At 32.5% G+C, this 16903-nt stretch overlaps 1 protein-coding gene across 5 annotated transcripts in view; it reads left to right on the forward strand.

Annotated features, from left to right (window-relative positions):
* Positions 1-16444, forward strand: part of LOC128205632 (uncharacterized) — a 77415-nt gene extending 60971 nt beyond the window's left edge. Inside the window, exons 1-13 of one of the 5 annotated variants that reach the window (XM_052907432.1) lie at positions 3143-3243; positions 6719-6825; positions 9510-9599; positions 11196-11250; positions 11850-12000; positions 12415-12498; positions 12697-12834; positions 13291-13426; positions 13888-14040; positions 14508-14719; positions 14987-15119; positions 15588-15673; positions 16106-16444. In XM_052907432.1, the coding sequence (XP_052763392.1) occupies positions 6744-6825; positions 9510-9599; positions 11196-11250; positions 11850-12000; positions 12415-12498; positions 12697-12834; positions 13291-13426; positions 13888-14040; positions 14508-14719; positions 14987-15119; positions 15588-15673; positions 16106-16330 (1545 nt within the window). In that variant the 5' untranslated portion in view covers positions 3143-3243; positions 6719-6743 and the 3' untranslated portion in view covers positions 16331-16444. Of the gene's footprint in view, positions 1-3142; positions 3244-3290; positions 3310-5157; positions 5271-6718; positions 6826-9509; positions 9600-11195; positions 11251-11849; positions 12001-12414; positions 12499-12696; positions 12835-13290; positions 13427-13887; positions 14041-14507; positions 14720-14986; positions 15120-15587; positions 15674-16105 lie in introns of those variants that run through there. The other 4 variants (XM_052907435.1, XM_052907434.1, XM_052907433.1 and 1 more) reach the window with 4 other exon arrangements.
* Positions 16445-16903: the final 459 nt, after the last annotated feature.

Consider the following 16903-nt stretch of genomic DNA (forward strand, 5'->3'; position numbering starts at 1 on the left):
CTTCCATTGTTTTTAAAATAAATGAAACAAATGCATTACACATCTGAAGATGTCAATTATCACTATTTCTTCTGCTATGGTTTATTTATATGACAAGAACTTTAAAAAAAATGTATCATTTGTCCGTCACCCATATAGTATTGTGAACACCAAGAATATGCTCTCAAATTTCATAAGATGTTGAGGAGTCTCCTTTACAACTTCAAACAAGTTTTTCCGTTCTCCGTACAAAAGCTCAATATGTACAAAAGCTCAATAAATTTCCCAAAAAATACTATTATTGAAAGAAAAAGAATTTAATATGGCAAATTTATGTTTAAATGCTTCCTTCTTGCACTATTTCTGATACTGGTCATGATATTTTATGCTTTCTCATATTTGTTTCATCTTTCATTGAAGAACAAAACTAGTCAAAGCAAAACAAGTTTTTTTTTATATCTAAGTGCTGTATAAAGGTGTTTCTTTGTGCATAATATTTAAAAGTAGCTATCCTTATTCTGATTCTTATTGACCACATGTCTGAATATGTTTATGTATATATTTATGTTTTGTTTACTTTTCATATCTTTGTCATGCTCATATGCTAAGCACCATTCAAGATTGTTATGTGTGTAATATGTTTGAGACACTCCATAATAAAGCTTAATGCTTTCAGATAATTTTAGAAAAAATGTTATTTAGTGCATTGCTTTACATCATTGCTTTATGTGTAGATTTAACAACATCACAATGTTATTTTATCATGATCTTGTACAAATGCTGTAATTCTTTCCTCATCTTCTTTTAACTTTTTAGTATATATGCAGATATAGTTTTTTGTTGTTATCTTGCCTTTATTATATTGTCAGTTTTTGTTTTTTTGCACAGGTGTATTTTTGTATAGACGTATGCATATATATAAAACAAGTTCTCTTTTAACTTGCCTGCACAGTTCCACTCTTCTGCTTTAATATTTAGATTGTTCAATAGTGCAGAAAGTTATTTCCCCCATTTCTAACTATAGTTTTACTTTTTTGCTTTCAAATGCAGACTTTTCAATACAGAAAGTAAATTTTCCTGTTCCAAGTATAGTTCTACTATATTGGCATTCAAAAGTAGACCTATGAATAAAGAAAGTTAATTTATCTCCCTTTTCCAGAATAGTTCTACTATTTTGCCATCAAATGTAGAATATTCAAAACAGAAAGTTATCGTTTTCCTATACCAGTTCTACTATTTCGCTTTCAAATGTAGACTACTCAATAAAAACAGTTACTTACTTTTCCTTTACCAGTATAGTTCTACTATTTCGCTTTCATATGTAGACTATTTAACAACAACAGTTACTTACTTTTCCTTTACCAGTATAGTTCTACTATTTCGCTTTCAAATGTAGACTATTTAATAAAAACAGTTGTTTGCTTTTCCTTTACCAGTACAGTTCTACTATCTTACTTAAAAATGTAGACTAATTGATATGAAACTTTTTTTTTATTTTTCCCTTTCCAAGAAGAGTTTTACCATTTCGCTTTCAAATACATACTATTCAAAACAGTAATTTATTTTTATTTTTCAAGTTCTGTTCTATTATTTCACTTTCATATACATACATGTACTATTCATAAGCAGAATGTAAATTTTCCTTCTTAACTTCTGTTCTACTGTTTAAAAAGTAAATTTTCCATTCTCATGCATACCTCCACTATTTGGTTTGCAAATGTAGACTATTACTCTGAAAAATGTCAATTTTCCAAATTATTCAGTATAGTACTTGTTTGCATCATATGTAGACTATTTAATGGCAGATTTTTTCTTTTAAATGTTTTCTTTATTTTTCTGTAGGTATCTACTATTTTGCTTTCATTTTTTTACATTTTGAATGGAAGAACATAGTTTTTCATCTTTCTGTATATATTCTTTCTATATTTTTTGTGTTCATTATTCAACAGTTTAATGTTATTTTTTACTGTCTATTAGAATACTACTTTACTAACAAATGTGAAATATTCAAAAGTTCTTTTGGTTCTCTAATTATTTTCTGAAAATTTCATATAAATATCTGATTTAAGGAAAAAAAAGTGACAATCACGATGAAAAATGGCAAACATTTGTTTATAGTTTCCTGTAGCCATACATATCTCACATACATACTCTTTTCAATTCAATTCCCTTTTGTTTGTTTTTTATTCAAAACAGCTATGCAAACATGCCTAATCATGTTATTTACATTTCTTCCATTTTTGTCATTGACATGTTACATATAAAAGCAGCAACCTGATGTTAAGAATTACCTTTCTTGCATTCATTATGCTTTGTTCAAAATTATGTTATTAAAGTTCAATAGTTCCACACCACTGTAAATTGTCAATATATCCAAAACAACCCTGTAACATCATTGAAAGGTAAAAAATCTGCCTTTCCGACAAAATGGTCATAATGATATTTAAGGGATTGTACACCAGATTGTATCATATAATAAAATGTTATTCCCTTTGATATCATATTTGTAAAAGAAATACAAATCATCTTAGAACCAGTGTCGCCAAAATTGATGGCCAATGTTGTATCCACTGTGCAATGAAGGACACTCTAAACAGTTTGAATAATTAAGCTCTATACCTAACTTGATAATATCAGTGATAACATTGACTAGCTAGTCACGCATAAGTAATGAATTCTATTAGCAAAAAGAAAAAAAGAAGAGCAAATACATATGTTAACACTTACTTATATAAAGATATCAAATGTGTTCATGCCTTCCAAACATACTAAGGTCGTAATCCTACTAATATTCATGTTGATCCATGCGCATGGATTTGTGATTGTTACATCTGCCATACCGACAGTCTTTCAGCGCTTTCAGCGCTTTGATTCAAAGAGCCATGCAAACTACTGCTTATGTATTCAACAAGCCCGGATATTTTCTCAACTCAACTCAACTCAAAACTCGTTTTATTTACTAATTCAGGTTACAATGTATGCAACAACATGAATAGGATATATATAAAACGCATGTTAAATTATCGGTAATCGGGTACAGGAGTTCGAAATAACTGATTAATAGTACGAAATCAATCATACTACAGATATAGTCAATTTATACATATCATAACGACACTGAAATTCAATATGGAGACAAATACGTTTCATAGTTATACATAGCGGATAAGGTTACAGTTATAAAGCGTACCGCCAGTGTAGTTGGTATTTGTTCTTATTTACATTCGAAAAACGGCCTTAGCTGGCTGGTTTGTTAGACAAAAGGTAGGTAAATGTGTACATGTTGGAATACTTACAAAATAGAAATTAAGCGGAAAACAACTTGATTAAGTAAGTGTATGATTTATTTTGTGTTCTTTCAATGAACCTGCAAAATAACTTGACTGTTTGCAGGAATATTACAAGAAATACATTGCATATCACTTTAATTTCTAATCAATGAAGTTGAAGTTTTGTGATACTTGTGTTTTCTATGCTATTGAATAAGCTAGTATTGAAGAATAATAGGTAAAACCATCCATTATTTATGCATATGTAATTTTGTGTAGATTGTTATGAAATTAGTAATTTAAATCACTTTATCTGTCGTCTGTCTGTCTTTGACAGGGTTTTTACAATTGTATTATGAAGAAGATAATGCGACAAAAGGATTATGGATATAACCGTGATGATGATGATCAAGTTCGTGAAACTGGAGTATTATGGTATAATCGGAACATGGAGCCACATAATTAATTATCTCAAAACTATAGATTTTTTAACATGTCTGTTATTACAGACAATATTTAGTTCATTAAATGATAGAACGATAAAATACGCATGCTAGTATATTCATTTTGCCGAGGCAATTTAAACAGCCATGGAAGTTTCAGTTTTATGAACAAAACAGGAAGCTTGAATTTTAAAATCGTTTTGGGGGGCATCATAGCATTAAATACCGATTAAAGTATGGCCGAATCTTGCCTCATTTCGAAAAGATCTAATATAGTATTGCTAAATTCGCGGGTTACTGGGTAAAAACTCGTTTAAGGAAAAACATATCTAGACAATTTGCATCGGGCAATAGCTTTTTCGTTCCGTGCTTTTATTCAAGGGGTATCCACAATGAAGAAAGAAAAATTAGCGTTAAAGATGAGCCACAGGATGGCCGGCTGATTTCGGCAGGTTCTGACAAAGATATGGAAACTATCTAATCAGTTGTAGAGCAAGATGCCCGTCCAACAGTGGAAGTGATAGATAACAGGGGAAAATATTCCAGCTACGTTTTTGAAGCGTCGTCATTGGTCTCTGAATTAAAAGACAAAGACCCTCGGTGGTTCCGAGATAATTTTATGTGTTATGAAAAAATACTTTATTTTTTGCCACCGCCATCAAACAAAATAACATAATGTGCGTGGGTGAGGAAAATCATGACCGTCCTGTGATAGCACGACGCATTAAGATGTCAGGCGGTTCATGTATACTTTATTTTTCGACTGCGACGGGATTGCAGTCCGAGCTCAAGTGCCTGAGCACACTAGGTATATTGTTTGGTGATCATGTTCTATCTGTTGTTATAAACCCACGTACTGACGTGCACGGTGTCAAGCTTTGCTTGCTATGCACTAATTACAGAATATTTGAAACAGCACAGTCTCAAAGTTTTGCAAAATCCACCATACTGATCAAACCTCTCTCCTTGTTCTTGTTTTTAAATCCCCACATCAAGTTGAGTAAAGGCGGACTTAGTTTTGAGCCTTAATTCAGTGAACATGCAGTATTCCAAAACAAGAGTTTGCATGGCTATTTTTAAATTAGATTAATTAAAACGTATGTGGATGCCATGCGGTGATACTTTAATGGACTTAAACAGATATTTCTGCCCAAACACAAGCTATTACAGAAACGTGCCGGTGTCACTAGTCATAAAACGATCCTCGTGCTCTCCTTAACATTACTAATTTATACAATATTATATTTACATCAAAGTGAAGCGACACTTCTTATCTTTACTTTTTACAATTCAGTAAGATTAATTTCATATTAATACTCTACAAAATCGTTTTTACATCGACGGCCAGTTACATTTTCATCTACTCTACACAATGCCATTGTAATCAAAGATCATCTACATTTTTTTCTAAAATATTTTGCAAACAAGTGAGGATGAACTGCGTTAGTTTCATGGGAATTGCTTTAATACTTACTATGGATTTATTATGTCAGAGTAACTAGTGTCGGCATATTTTAAGGCCAGGGTTTCAACGAATATCGGGTTATTATAGTGTGACTGACGTTTAACACACGGGCAGGTCAGCATGAAGCATTGGTTTCCCCAATAACTTTAATAATTAGTTGAGCATTGATGGATAGTGATGAAAAATCGTGCATATATAGTCTTGTGAAGAGTTCTATTAGGATTTAATTTTTAGGCGGTTCGGGTTACGGTCAAGATTAAGGGTAACATTACTTACGTTTTTATTTTAAGGTTGGGGAAGAAGGTCAATGTATTAAATTTGTTAAGTTTAATATTCATTTAAAGATTAGTTCAAAACGCAGTCAACTGATTTTTGTGTACATTTTTTTAAGTTAATTTTCAAATTGACTTAGAATTTTATTTTATTTTTTGCTACAATAGGCAGCAAGTTTCCGCTTCTATCCACTTTATGGCATCTTTCGCGGAAAACAATATACTGTTTTATATTTGAAACTTCACCATAATGAACAAGCAAGTATTTTAGGTGAACCAGTTGCACTATCTGTGTTCACTATAGACTGAACAAAAATTTAATTGTAAAGACCTTTCTCAAATATTACTAGCAAACAGTGAACTAACATTTCATTTAAATTTGCGCATTTAAATGATAGTCTCCAACTCTGACTGAAGACATTCGTGAATATGTGCCCTGATATCTACTAATAATGTACATAACTGTAACAAGTATATAAAACTGTCAGAATAAACGTTTTGCTTCATAAAGGAAAAATGGTTTAATTGATATTCAGTGCTGTCGGCCTGCAAAATGTTTAAAAATTGGCATATGCAAAAAAAGTTAAATGTATTCACCTTAAACTGTGTATGAGCGTTGCATCGAAATTAGGCAAGTTCATTAAGGTCTCTGTTTCATGACGTAATGAGAAAGACTGCTGCTTTTATCTTTATCCTTCAAGAAATTGATTTGCTATTATTTCGATTTGCCCATATGAAAAACATGGTTTAATTCGCATTGCGGATCTTCTAATTTAACTGTAGGGTTCTACCCAGGTTTAAACAGGACAAAGGGACACCCTAACCCTATACCTGCAAAATAGGGATGTGTTGCTATTGAAGGAAAATGGCACATTGTATCGGGTAGAATAGAATCTGAACTTTATAAATTTGAGAGAAGATGTAAGGAATTGTGTTTTATCAAAATGATTTTATGTTTCAACTGCCAAATAGGTAAAGTTTAAATGTATTTATAATAATATTATAAGTATTAATAATAAAATCATAAATGATTATTGACTGTCTTAACTCCTTAAACTTTGAGGGAAGAAGAGTGCCCATGCTGGTCTTCATGGAGGCAGAAGGCTGCAGCACCCTTTTAGAACACTTTTAGAGCTAAATCCCTATTTATGGTCAACAGTAGCTCGACCTGCAACTTTTCTGTTGTTTAACTTTTGAGGAATTGTTTCATTATGGCTACACATTATGACATTGGTTCAATTATTTAATTATTATTTATTTCTTTTATTAATGAGTATTGTATATTTCCAGAATCTAGCAAATTGTAACAGAAGTCATGGACTACAAAAAGACTATGGCTGAGCTGAAAGAAAAGTTTCAAACTCCCGGTACAGAGGCTGTACATCCTACAGGAACAGGTTTGACACATTTACAAATACATTCACAACGTCCAACCAACAATGCCCGAAAATGATAACATTAGTAGGGAACACATTTAAAGACAAATATGAGGTATAAAATGTTTGCATTGCCATTTATGCGCACGATTGATACAGCAATAAGAACGTCCATGTACAAATACATTTATAGACTTATCCTAAAAACATATATCAATGCAAGCTCACACATTCCCGTCTATGCCAATTCTGTTCAGAATATAAAGAGACAATGGAACATTTTTTTTCGGAATGTAGACTTATACAAAATTTGTGGAACAATCTTACTAACCTATTCTAGTCAATAGATATCCGGATATGTCTTCATAATAAAACCATAAGTTTTGGATTTTTTCAAGAATCATATTTTAGTCGTCCCATTAATTTCTTGATTGTATTTTTGAAATATTTGATATATCTTTTTTGAGGCTTAGAGGTATTACTCTAATTTTTACAGCTTTTAAAAGCTACAGTATCGACAATGAAATTGCAATCATAAATGACAAATAAACAGTGCACGAGCCAAAATGACATGTATCAAAAGAAATATAACTATTAAGCAACACCCTCTAGTCCAGTCTTTTTTTGCCTTTTTATAGTTTATAAATGCTTCTTTTATTTATTTATTTAATTTTGGTTAAAAAATAAACTCTCTTTTTGGTTTTGTCTTTGGTTTTTCATCTGTTTGTTTAACAATATAAAAATGTCTATATTTTCTGTATGGGCAACACTCCCGATTTTAAATAAGAGTAACATGATAAACACCAAACGTTAAGCATTTAGTGTTTTATGATTAATTGTGTTGTGTAATGAGGATTATTAAATAAAAACAAAACAAATAGTAGGGAATAGATAAAAAATATGAGTAGAGTATATATATATTTGACCAATTAAATACATTTTATAATCAGTCAAAACAAGTTGATTTATTTTGGGATCGCCATATCTTGTGAAAAATCTACATTTATATGAAAACTAAAGAAACAAGCTCAGTAGCCAATCATTTAAACGTAAACCCCGGATAATGGCACATGGTGAATGCCAAAGACAAACAACACAAAAACAACCAATCACAAACCATAAACATGAAACAACAGCACAAAACTCCACAAATAACATAGTATACATATACCATACAAGCTATATAAAAAACTTCGTGTGTTTATCAGGGAGTGAATTTTACTTGGGGGTTAAACCTATTTGTTTGCACAACCTTACTCATATCCCAGCAATCCCGAAAAAGATAAAGACGTAAATGGTAAATCTTGAATTAACTTGACTTAATAATAAAACAAAAAATAATGAACTGATAGGTAAACCCCAAGTACTTCTATGATAAGGGATCCCGACTCTATCTCCAGAGGAAATTATACGTTCCAGAGCATCTAGTGCAAAAACTTTTCAAAGATATGATGCTATTATTGTTTGAAATAAATAATTTATGTACTCAAAAATTAAAATCATAAAGATGCTGGACTTGCGTTTTCAAATATATAAAACAACATTTTGAAGTTTTAACTTTTACCAAAATAGGGCCGGCAGCTCGGCAAAGCAATCAACCAACTTACAGTAGTGTGGTAAGGTTTAATATTAGTTAATGATTAGCATTAAATGTGAGGGATTCAGCTAGTGTAACCGCTTGCTAAACCGGGTTCTGAATTTTACTCCCGTTACGTTAAACGCTCTTTCTTAATATAATGTCCTACCAAATCTTGACGAAACTCTATGACGATGTCATAAAGTTTCTGATAAAAAAAAAACAAGAAAAACTACAGGGACGAGCATAGTAGTCAAAATATCAAAACTTAACCCTGTTTAGGGGTATAATGTCCCAACAAAGACGGACATGATGTCAGTATTGAGCTACTATGTAATTCATGTGTCTGAAACATTTTACTATCATTCCTAAAACATGCGTTCAGATTTTGTTACCTACCGGCACTCTTGTTTCTTATATATTGCCTGACAGTCATTTCTATTTGAACAATTAAATGTATTAAAAGTCTGATTGTGTTCTTATCTTTGTTAACTGACAGTAACATATCTTCCATATTACAGCAGGTTGTGTGATTGTTATTCATAGCCTATCATATTAATTAGTCGCATTTAAATGTTGGTTGGCATTTGCCGTCTCACTTACTAACAAGCCACAACACCAAAAACACCTTATAGTATTTTCGTCGTAAAATAATTGGCAAGCCAACCTTTGGAACATCAACATATTTGAGCGTAGTCGTCCTGGCGTGTTGGCCAGAATGGCACATTTAGGGGGCGCTTCTGACATTCTTACATATTAACAGAACATACTACAATGCCAAATTAAAAGAAAAAGAGGTGATATGTATATAATGATTGAACAACAAATATTGTTTTGGGTTGTGTCCTTTTCATACATTTCAATATGTCTTATTGGTGCAGTGTTTAGCGATTTTGTCGTACTGGTATGTTAGCGACGTGCCTTTCCGCCCAAACGACTAATATATACCGGAATACAAACAAATAATGTGTCTGTTCTGTTAAATCATTTCTGCGTTTCTGTAAAACACAAAACATGTAATATGTCAGAACAAGGTATACAAAATCAGTGATCATATTTAAAATTTGAATGTAGTGATATGTTGTATTTTATTTTTAGAAAATTAAGTGTTTGGTGATTTATTTTGCAGATGAACTGGATTTTGGGATGATCCGACAGTTACCACATAAAACACAAGAAAATTTAAATTACTTTATTCAAGGTCTTGGAAATGGAAAAGGTATATAGTAGTGTTGTCTTCGTTGTTGTAGATATGCGCGACATGTATAAAGTGGGTGGGATCATACGGTCGTCTAACACAATTGGATATCAGGGTGCAGTGAACACAATTGTTAATGCAACAAGAGGGATAAGGCTTATCTTAGAGAAACTCATCTGAAAATTTATGTATATGTTTTGTTTTTTTTATGCTGATATAATTAAATGATATTTATATAAAGAGGGCTTTTGTTGATTTCAGTGTAGGATATTGGTATTTAACCATACTTTACTTAATACATGTACCACCATTTTGTGATACCAATTAGATGCCCCTTATTCGTAGTGTTAAACGCCGATGACGTAGACTGTCGATCCTACGCCGGCTTGTGAAGAAATAGTTCTCAAAACAAAGTGTTTTTACTTGTGTTTCAGTGCAAATATTTTAAAAGAATCAATCCATTCATTTTATTAATACATCTATGCTTATAATAATACCAGTTAATGCACATATTCTATTTAATCGAGCAGGGCATGAATACATTAACCAAATTACACTGGTTGTCAATTACTGAACAAATATTTGAAAGGTCGAAAGCGTTAGCAAATCAATTGTTAATAAACATCGAATAAAAAAAGGTTTTAGCGTTTCTTTGATGATACATGGTTTCATGCAAATTGTATATAAGTCACCCTCACTGTCAGAGATCTGTTTTATTCACTTTTAGATGGGTGGTTTTTCAAAATGGGTGAAGCCCACGCTTCGCTGTTGACATTTGACATTATGTGGTGGGATATTTTTGTTTATCAGTAAATTATCAGTTAATTGGTTTGTGATATTTCAGGGAAGTTTGTATCAAAAAGTAAGACGGTTTAAAATATATTTAATAGATGATATAACATCAAATTTATGATTTGAGGATTTGTTTTCGTCTTATGATAAGTACGAAAGCAGATGTTCGAAAATTCGCATACAAAATGTTTGAGAAAAAACGTTCACAATTTCCAAAATAAACCGTAACTAGTGTTCATTTTCAAACATTTAGTCTAACAAACGCATTTTCAAATATTTATTAGTATTTGCTTACAAAAATTCAGTCAGGTACTTAATTTCGATCAAAGGGAAAAAACTACAATTACATTCCTGATAGACTCTTCAACGTTTAGGATAATATAGGCATCAAATCCTGTAACAATACCTGATATAGCTTTATAGATTTGGGACATGATTCTTTGAGGAAATCCTTAATAGTCTGTAATGCTTTCACTTAATGACAAGCAACAAACAATCATTATCCTCTAAATAAAGCATAAAGCTGAAATACTGTTGATAAGTTTATATTTCTTGCTAAACTTAAAAAGGTGGAAAATGTTAGATTTGGGACAATAGTATTAAAATTGTGTATATATATGTATTTGCATTAAAACAATTTATTTTCTCGTATTAAAAATAACTAGCAATAGACTGTTTATAAAAGCTTTATCTGTACAAGTCTCACATAAGCTTGTTTAATCTCTTATTTGATTTTGTAAATGTTACTTCTTACGTCAAAACAATCACTTCCAATATCTTATATTGCTACTGTACCCCTGATGCTATCACTTTTGTCTTTTGTAGTGACACTTGATCGCGACAAAAGTGGAAAGCTTGATGTGCAGTTCACGGAAACACAGTTTGTTTAAATGATACTGACTTTTTAAGAGCTGTACATGAAATGAAACGAGATAAAGATAAACACAATGGGAACCAAAGTTACGAGCCCAGTAGCCTAGAATGTTAACCAGTATAAATAAACATCACAAGCGTCATGGCCAAACAAGCATTAAATAAGATACGTATTATGACTCGCAAAACAAAGAGCCTCACATGTAGACTTTTTAGTGTGTAATATTTTTTTTTAGAAAACACAACAACACATGCAAGTGAATCCTTGATTGGGTAAGATCTGTGATATTGCGGGCCGTATCATAATATTAATCACTTTGAAATAAAATGTGGCAGCAATTTAAAGCCAATTTCTCAAAAATCTAAGCGAAACAGGCTCAGTATCATTGCTTTATTAAGCCAAATTACTTACTTAAATATGGTCGTACAAAGAAAAGAAATAGTTATTCTTGGCCATCTTTAAGATACTGAATTAAAAAACAACAACAACAGTGTGTTGATATTGTTTTTGGACCTTATAATATGATAAAATCTGAGATGTTGAGCAATCATGGCATGGGAATCATGATTAAAATAACATGGCGAGAATGTGTTTACTTTTTTAAGGAAGATCCCTTGGGATGGCTCTGAGCCCGGCAAAATAGCTACACCAAAATCGGACCATGGCGTAAACACAAAAACAGAGATGTGTCTCCGACTATTGGAATACATCAAGGGAAACAAACCACCCGTTGGAGTGATGTTTGACAAGACAAAGGTACTTATTGCCATATTAAGCACATACTGGGTTGGTGTCTAAACTGCAATGATTCGTGGGGCTGTATTAATAAAGCACGCGTTGGTTGGTATTGGAAAGATCAAAGATACCTGTGTTTGTGCGTTTCTTTTCGCAAAACTATTTTGTGCAACAATATAGTTCTCAATCAGATAACTTTTACTTTCAAACCTTCATTAAATTACTAAAGTTCGCTATCTTTTTGGTCATTTATACGGAACATCAATAAATGACGAATCTTCGACTTCAGAAAAATGAATTAAAATGGTTTTATCGTTTAAAGAATGGCACGTAAGAACGTATTATCATCTTCCGTCAAGTGTCAAGTCTAGACTTTTTACGGCAGCATGGATCATATATATAATGATACTTTAAATGCTTTTGGATTCTCTGCAGGTAACATTATCACGAGGTAAAACATACAAAGAGGGTCAAGAATATGATCATGAATATGTACAGAAGGTATCCAGTAGCAGGAATGTAAGTGTTAGTAAAATATGTTTGAACCGTTTGGGAGTTACCACGTTTGTACACGATATTGTCTATTACTAGCCAAAAAAATACCATGTTGATAACATATCAAGTTTTAAACATTTGACTGCTGTTCTCTTTGGGGACAGAGGTAAAACTGAAAATCATTCACTCTTAATAAAGTTTTTTTCTGTTTATATATTCAAGGTTGACGAATCTGAACAAAGGGGGTATGCAAAAGAGCCAATAACTACACTGATCAAGAAATTTCTTGGCAAGGGCATTCATGGTGACATCTTAGTTGTTCGGGACCGTGGAACGAATGCCGTGCATGCTGAGAAAACGGTAATTGCTTGTTAATTTTTCCTTAAAATTTTAGTTATTTGTTAATATTTATATCAAGATGGTTCTGCGTCGTGTCAATTTAGGATCATATTTAAAGTCTTGTAACTGGGATGATATCCTGAAACTAGGATAAAGAGCATTCAGTTTTAGTGATACAGTGATGTTGTAAAGTTAGTTTTTTACTGGGTATTAGCAATCGCAATTGTTAGAGGTACCTTGAAACGGATATATATTTTGGAAAATAATGGGGTTACAGCGCCTCAATCCTGCTTTTGGCTTTATTCCTTCATACTTTCACTAAATGCTGAGGATTATCAAGATGTGTATAGCTTGTATTTTCGAGATGTTATCATCTTTGTTAAGTTTGATAATCATGGCTCGTTTTCAATGCATGTGGATCTTATTCTAGATAACGAACAGAGATTTTAACCTATTAACCTAGCCTTAATTGTTTAGATCATGATCTCACACATCAATCCGAATGAGATTCGATGCTGGGTCACCTTGATGGAAACCGGGTATGTTCCTCAACTGTACATGTTCCGAATAGATGGAGATGCTGTTGTCATAAATATGGAAAGTTTAGAAACAGGTAAGAAATGGAATAATGAGTTTATAATGCATGTATAAACGATTACGTCATCTCCCATTTCACAACTTTTTATATTAGCCAAATGGAAGTATTGTCATAACTTCGATATTGATGGTAATATAACTACTCATACGTTGGTCAATACTTAAAAAAACATTTTATCTGTTGCAATGCTCACATGTAAAGCATATAAGCACTACTCCTGGTTCAAAAACAAACAAACAATAAGTGTGTGCATACCGATTGTAGTGCGCTGTTTGACCGTAAGTTCTGACAAGATACTACAATCCTTCTTATGTTCATGACAAATACAGATAGTGGACATCTTAACAATAAAATATTTAGTGTAATCAGAAAAAAGATGCAATGTTTTCGCGGCATAATTATGTAAAAAAGACTATACTTGTTTCCGAAAACATGCTGTTTTGGGTTCTTACTTATTGACATTCTTCGTTTTCAAGCCAAAACTCTCGAAGAGATTATAAATGAAGAAAACTTACGAAAAGCAGAAAATGCTGATTTGCTGAAACCGTTTTCCCTCTATGTGCTGGATGGAGCGTTGGAAGCCTTGTGTGATATGCACAATAAAGAATGGGCACATAATGATTTGCACGGTAAGTACACCTCTACTGAAAGAAGTCAGAGAGCGGGTTTTTACATTGTTGTTTCACCTATTCGTGGTGCTTAAACAGTCATCTGTAAACAATGACCCTGTAAATATTTCAAGGGGTCATAGGCATGGTATCTGTTTTAATATTCATAATAATTTGGTTTAATGTTTGACTATTTACGCCTTTACCAATTTATGTAACAGAAACAACTTAATTTAGATTTACAGTATTAACACCAAAGGTACAATGATAATTGGCCTAGATTTCCTTCGATTCTTTTCATATACGTTTAAGTCGAAAGAAATGTAAAAACTTTGTTTTACTCTTTATATCAATATTTTGTATTTTCAAAATACATACGATTGTGTTGATTAAACATTTTTGAAAGAACAGTCGTTTCCTCCTTTCTACTTTATTTATGGCAAGCAGAACAAAATTCTTAATCAATTACTTTAAATGAATTATTCTAGGTGGGAATGTGATGTTAGACAATGAACTCAAGATCAAGATTATAGATTTTGGATGTGTAAGTAAGATTGAAGACAGTGCAGAAGTAATCAAACGGAGCCCGTTTCAACATGACATAAGAAATGCGGTCCGCTTGTTTACTGCCATATTCTGTGGACAATACTTTGAAAGTATCTACGAATTCGAGACGAATTCACATGCAAGAATAGACGAGGTAACATTTAAGTTAATTGTTTTTATTTCTTTATTTTAACGGACATTTGATGGATGATTTTTAATGTTTTCATTGCTTTGATAACGTCACTTTCGCTATGGAGAGGCACAGGTACGGCGAACAGATTGTTCAATCGTTTATCAAAGGAGACAAACAATTTATATAAGTGGTTAACAATAATTTTAGATTTTGAAACTTTGAGCGTATGTTGTAATAAACATATTTATATAAACAATTGCTTATCTGGCTTATATCGTTTTCCACCAGGCTGCAAAGTTGGCCGGACTGCCCAACAAAGACAAAGAGTTAATATTTGCTGTGATAGATCAGGTTTTAAAGATAACAAATCTCCGCCAATTGAAGGAATTCAAGCAAGGCGTAAACGACATAATGCGAAAAGGTCAGACTTTTTTACCATAATCACCATGAAACTAGCCTATTATTTCCTTGGACATGCACACGAGCACGAGCGTACACGTGCACGAGCGCGCGCGCACACACACACACACTCGCACACAACCGCACAACTCACCAGGCGTGGTGACCATTTGCCAAACTCATATGTGCCTAGAGCGGAATCCATTTTTTTACATCTTCATGTCAGAGACTCAAGTCGGCTAATCACTTCCAGGACAAACGATTGCAATTATGGCAAGCTTCATTACATAAATATGTTTGTCTTGAAAAAGGCCTTGAATAAAACCGAATGTTTTATTTAAAATCAATTGCACGATAATTCAATTGAAAGTACTGCTCATTGCATGAATTTATTCAACGGATGGCTATCCATTCTCGTGAATTTGGTAGAAATCTGATGAAACAACTATTAATTCATTTTACCGTACAAATTTGATTGACTGTTTTGTAGAAATGGGTGATTCACACGAAACAATTCGCAAGAAAGTAGCTGTCTTGTTATTTCCAGACAAGTTTCACGATCTTCATCAAGAAAAGGTAAGAAAGGGCACTTCCAATTATAAAACACTGATCTATTATAAAAAATTACGTTGTAGCGTGTCTTTTCATTTATTTTTTCAAAGGCAAAAAAGTCAAGGTATTGTCATAGCCATATTCAAAAACAGTTAACCCTGCAAGCCATAGCTAAACAGATATTCCAGTTAAACTTGGTAAACATATTGCCGAAGACAAAACGCACCTGTACAACAATGTCAATAACTATTGCCGTATAGTTCTTGAGTTGTACCCCTTTATCAATGTATAAAAGATACGGACGTGCGTTGTTGTTTGCACCACAGCACTTGTGTTGTAGAATATGATACTTTCATCCAATTAATTTTTTCTTGTAATTTTATTTTTGTTTTGTGAATGTCCTTCGCAATTTGTTAAAATATTACGAGATTAAATAATTACCATTTATCTTTAAAGCTGTCGGCTGAGGATGAAGCAGACCGCATTGACGATGAGGCAGACTGCATTGAGGATGAGGCAGACTGCATTGGGGATGAGGAAGAATGCATTGGAGCTGAGGCAGATTACATTGGGGGCGAAACCTTTGCATTGTTGCCTGATCTAGACCTAGACAGTGTTGCGGCCAAGATCACAGATCAACAAATTAATGAGCTTTGCAGGCAGTGTGGACTCAGCCTATGATCTAGATATAAATGTATATCTCGGGATAAGAACAGTTACGTTACTTTTAAGGGTGTGTCAGTAGTTTTTATTTTTAGTTTAAATACATTGAAATCGACCAATGTATATGCTTTACAGATGTTTTGAGTTATATTTTTCTGATAGTAGTTTGTTCGGTATTTAGTGTTTGAGATTTAGAAGGAAGTGTTATCATGTTTCGTAATTAGTGAAAATTGTAAGACTTTGAATTTATTAAAAGGTACAATCTTGAAGTATTCTTTGAAGAAATTGCTGAAATACGTTTTTACCCATAGTTTTGGAACACTATTTTTAATTTTCATTGTCAAAAACTTGTAACTCATTTTTCTTTCATAGCATTTATTGAAACAAATATGTGCCGTCATTCATTCTTCTTTCTGCACTCTTTATAGGTTATTTGATTGGGTAACGTACTGAATTTCTATTAAATGTCCATAAGCTTAATAATGGATTGTCCTTTATTTTAAGAATTGACAGTCTATGTTTAAATAATGGACAGTCGGTTGAACCAATGTTACACAATATTATGATATACGAAGAGTTTAAATATACGAG

This window comes from Mya arenaria, chromosome 10 (assembly GCF_026914265.1).
Source record: "Mya arenaria isolate MELC-2E11 chromosome 10, ASM2691426v1".
In the NCBI taxonomy this organism is placed as follows: domain Eukaryota; kingdom Metazoa; phylum Mollusca; class Bivalvia; order Myida; family Myidae; genus Mya; species Mya arenaria.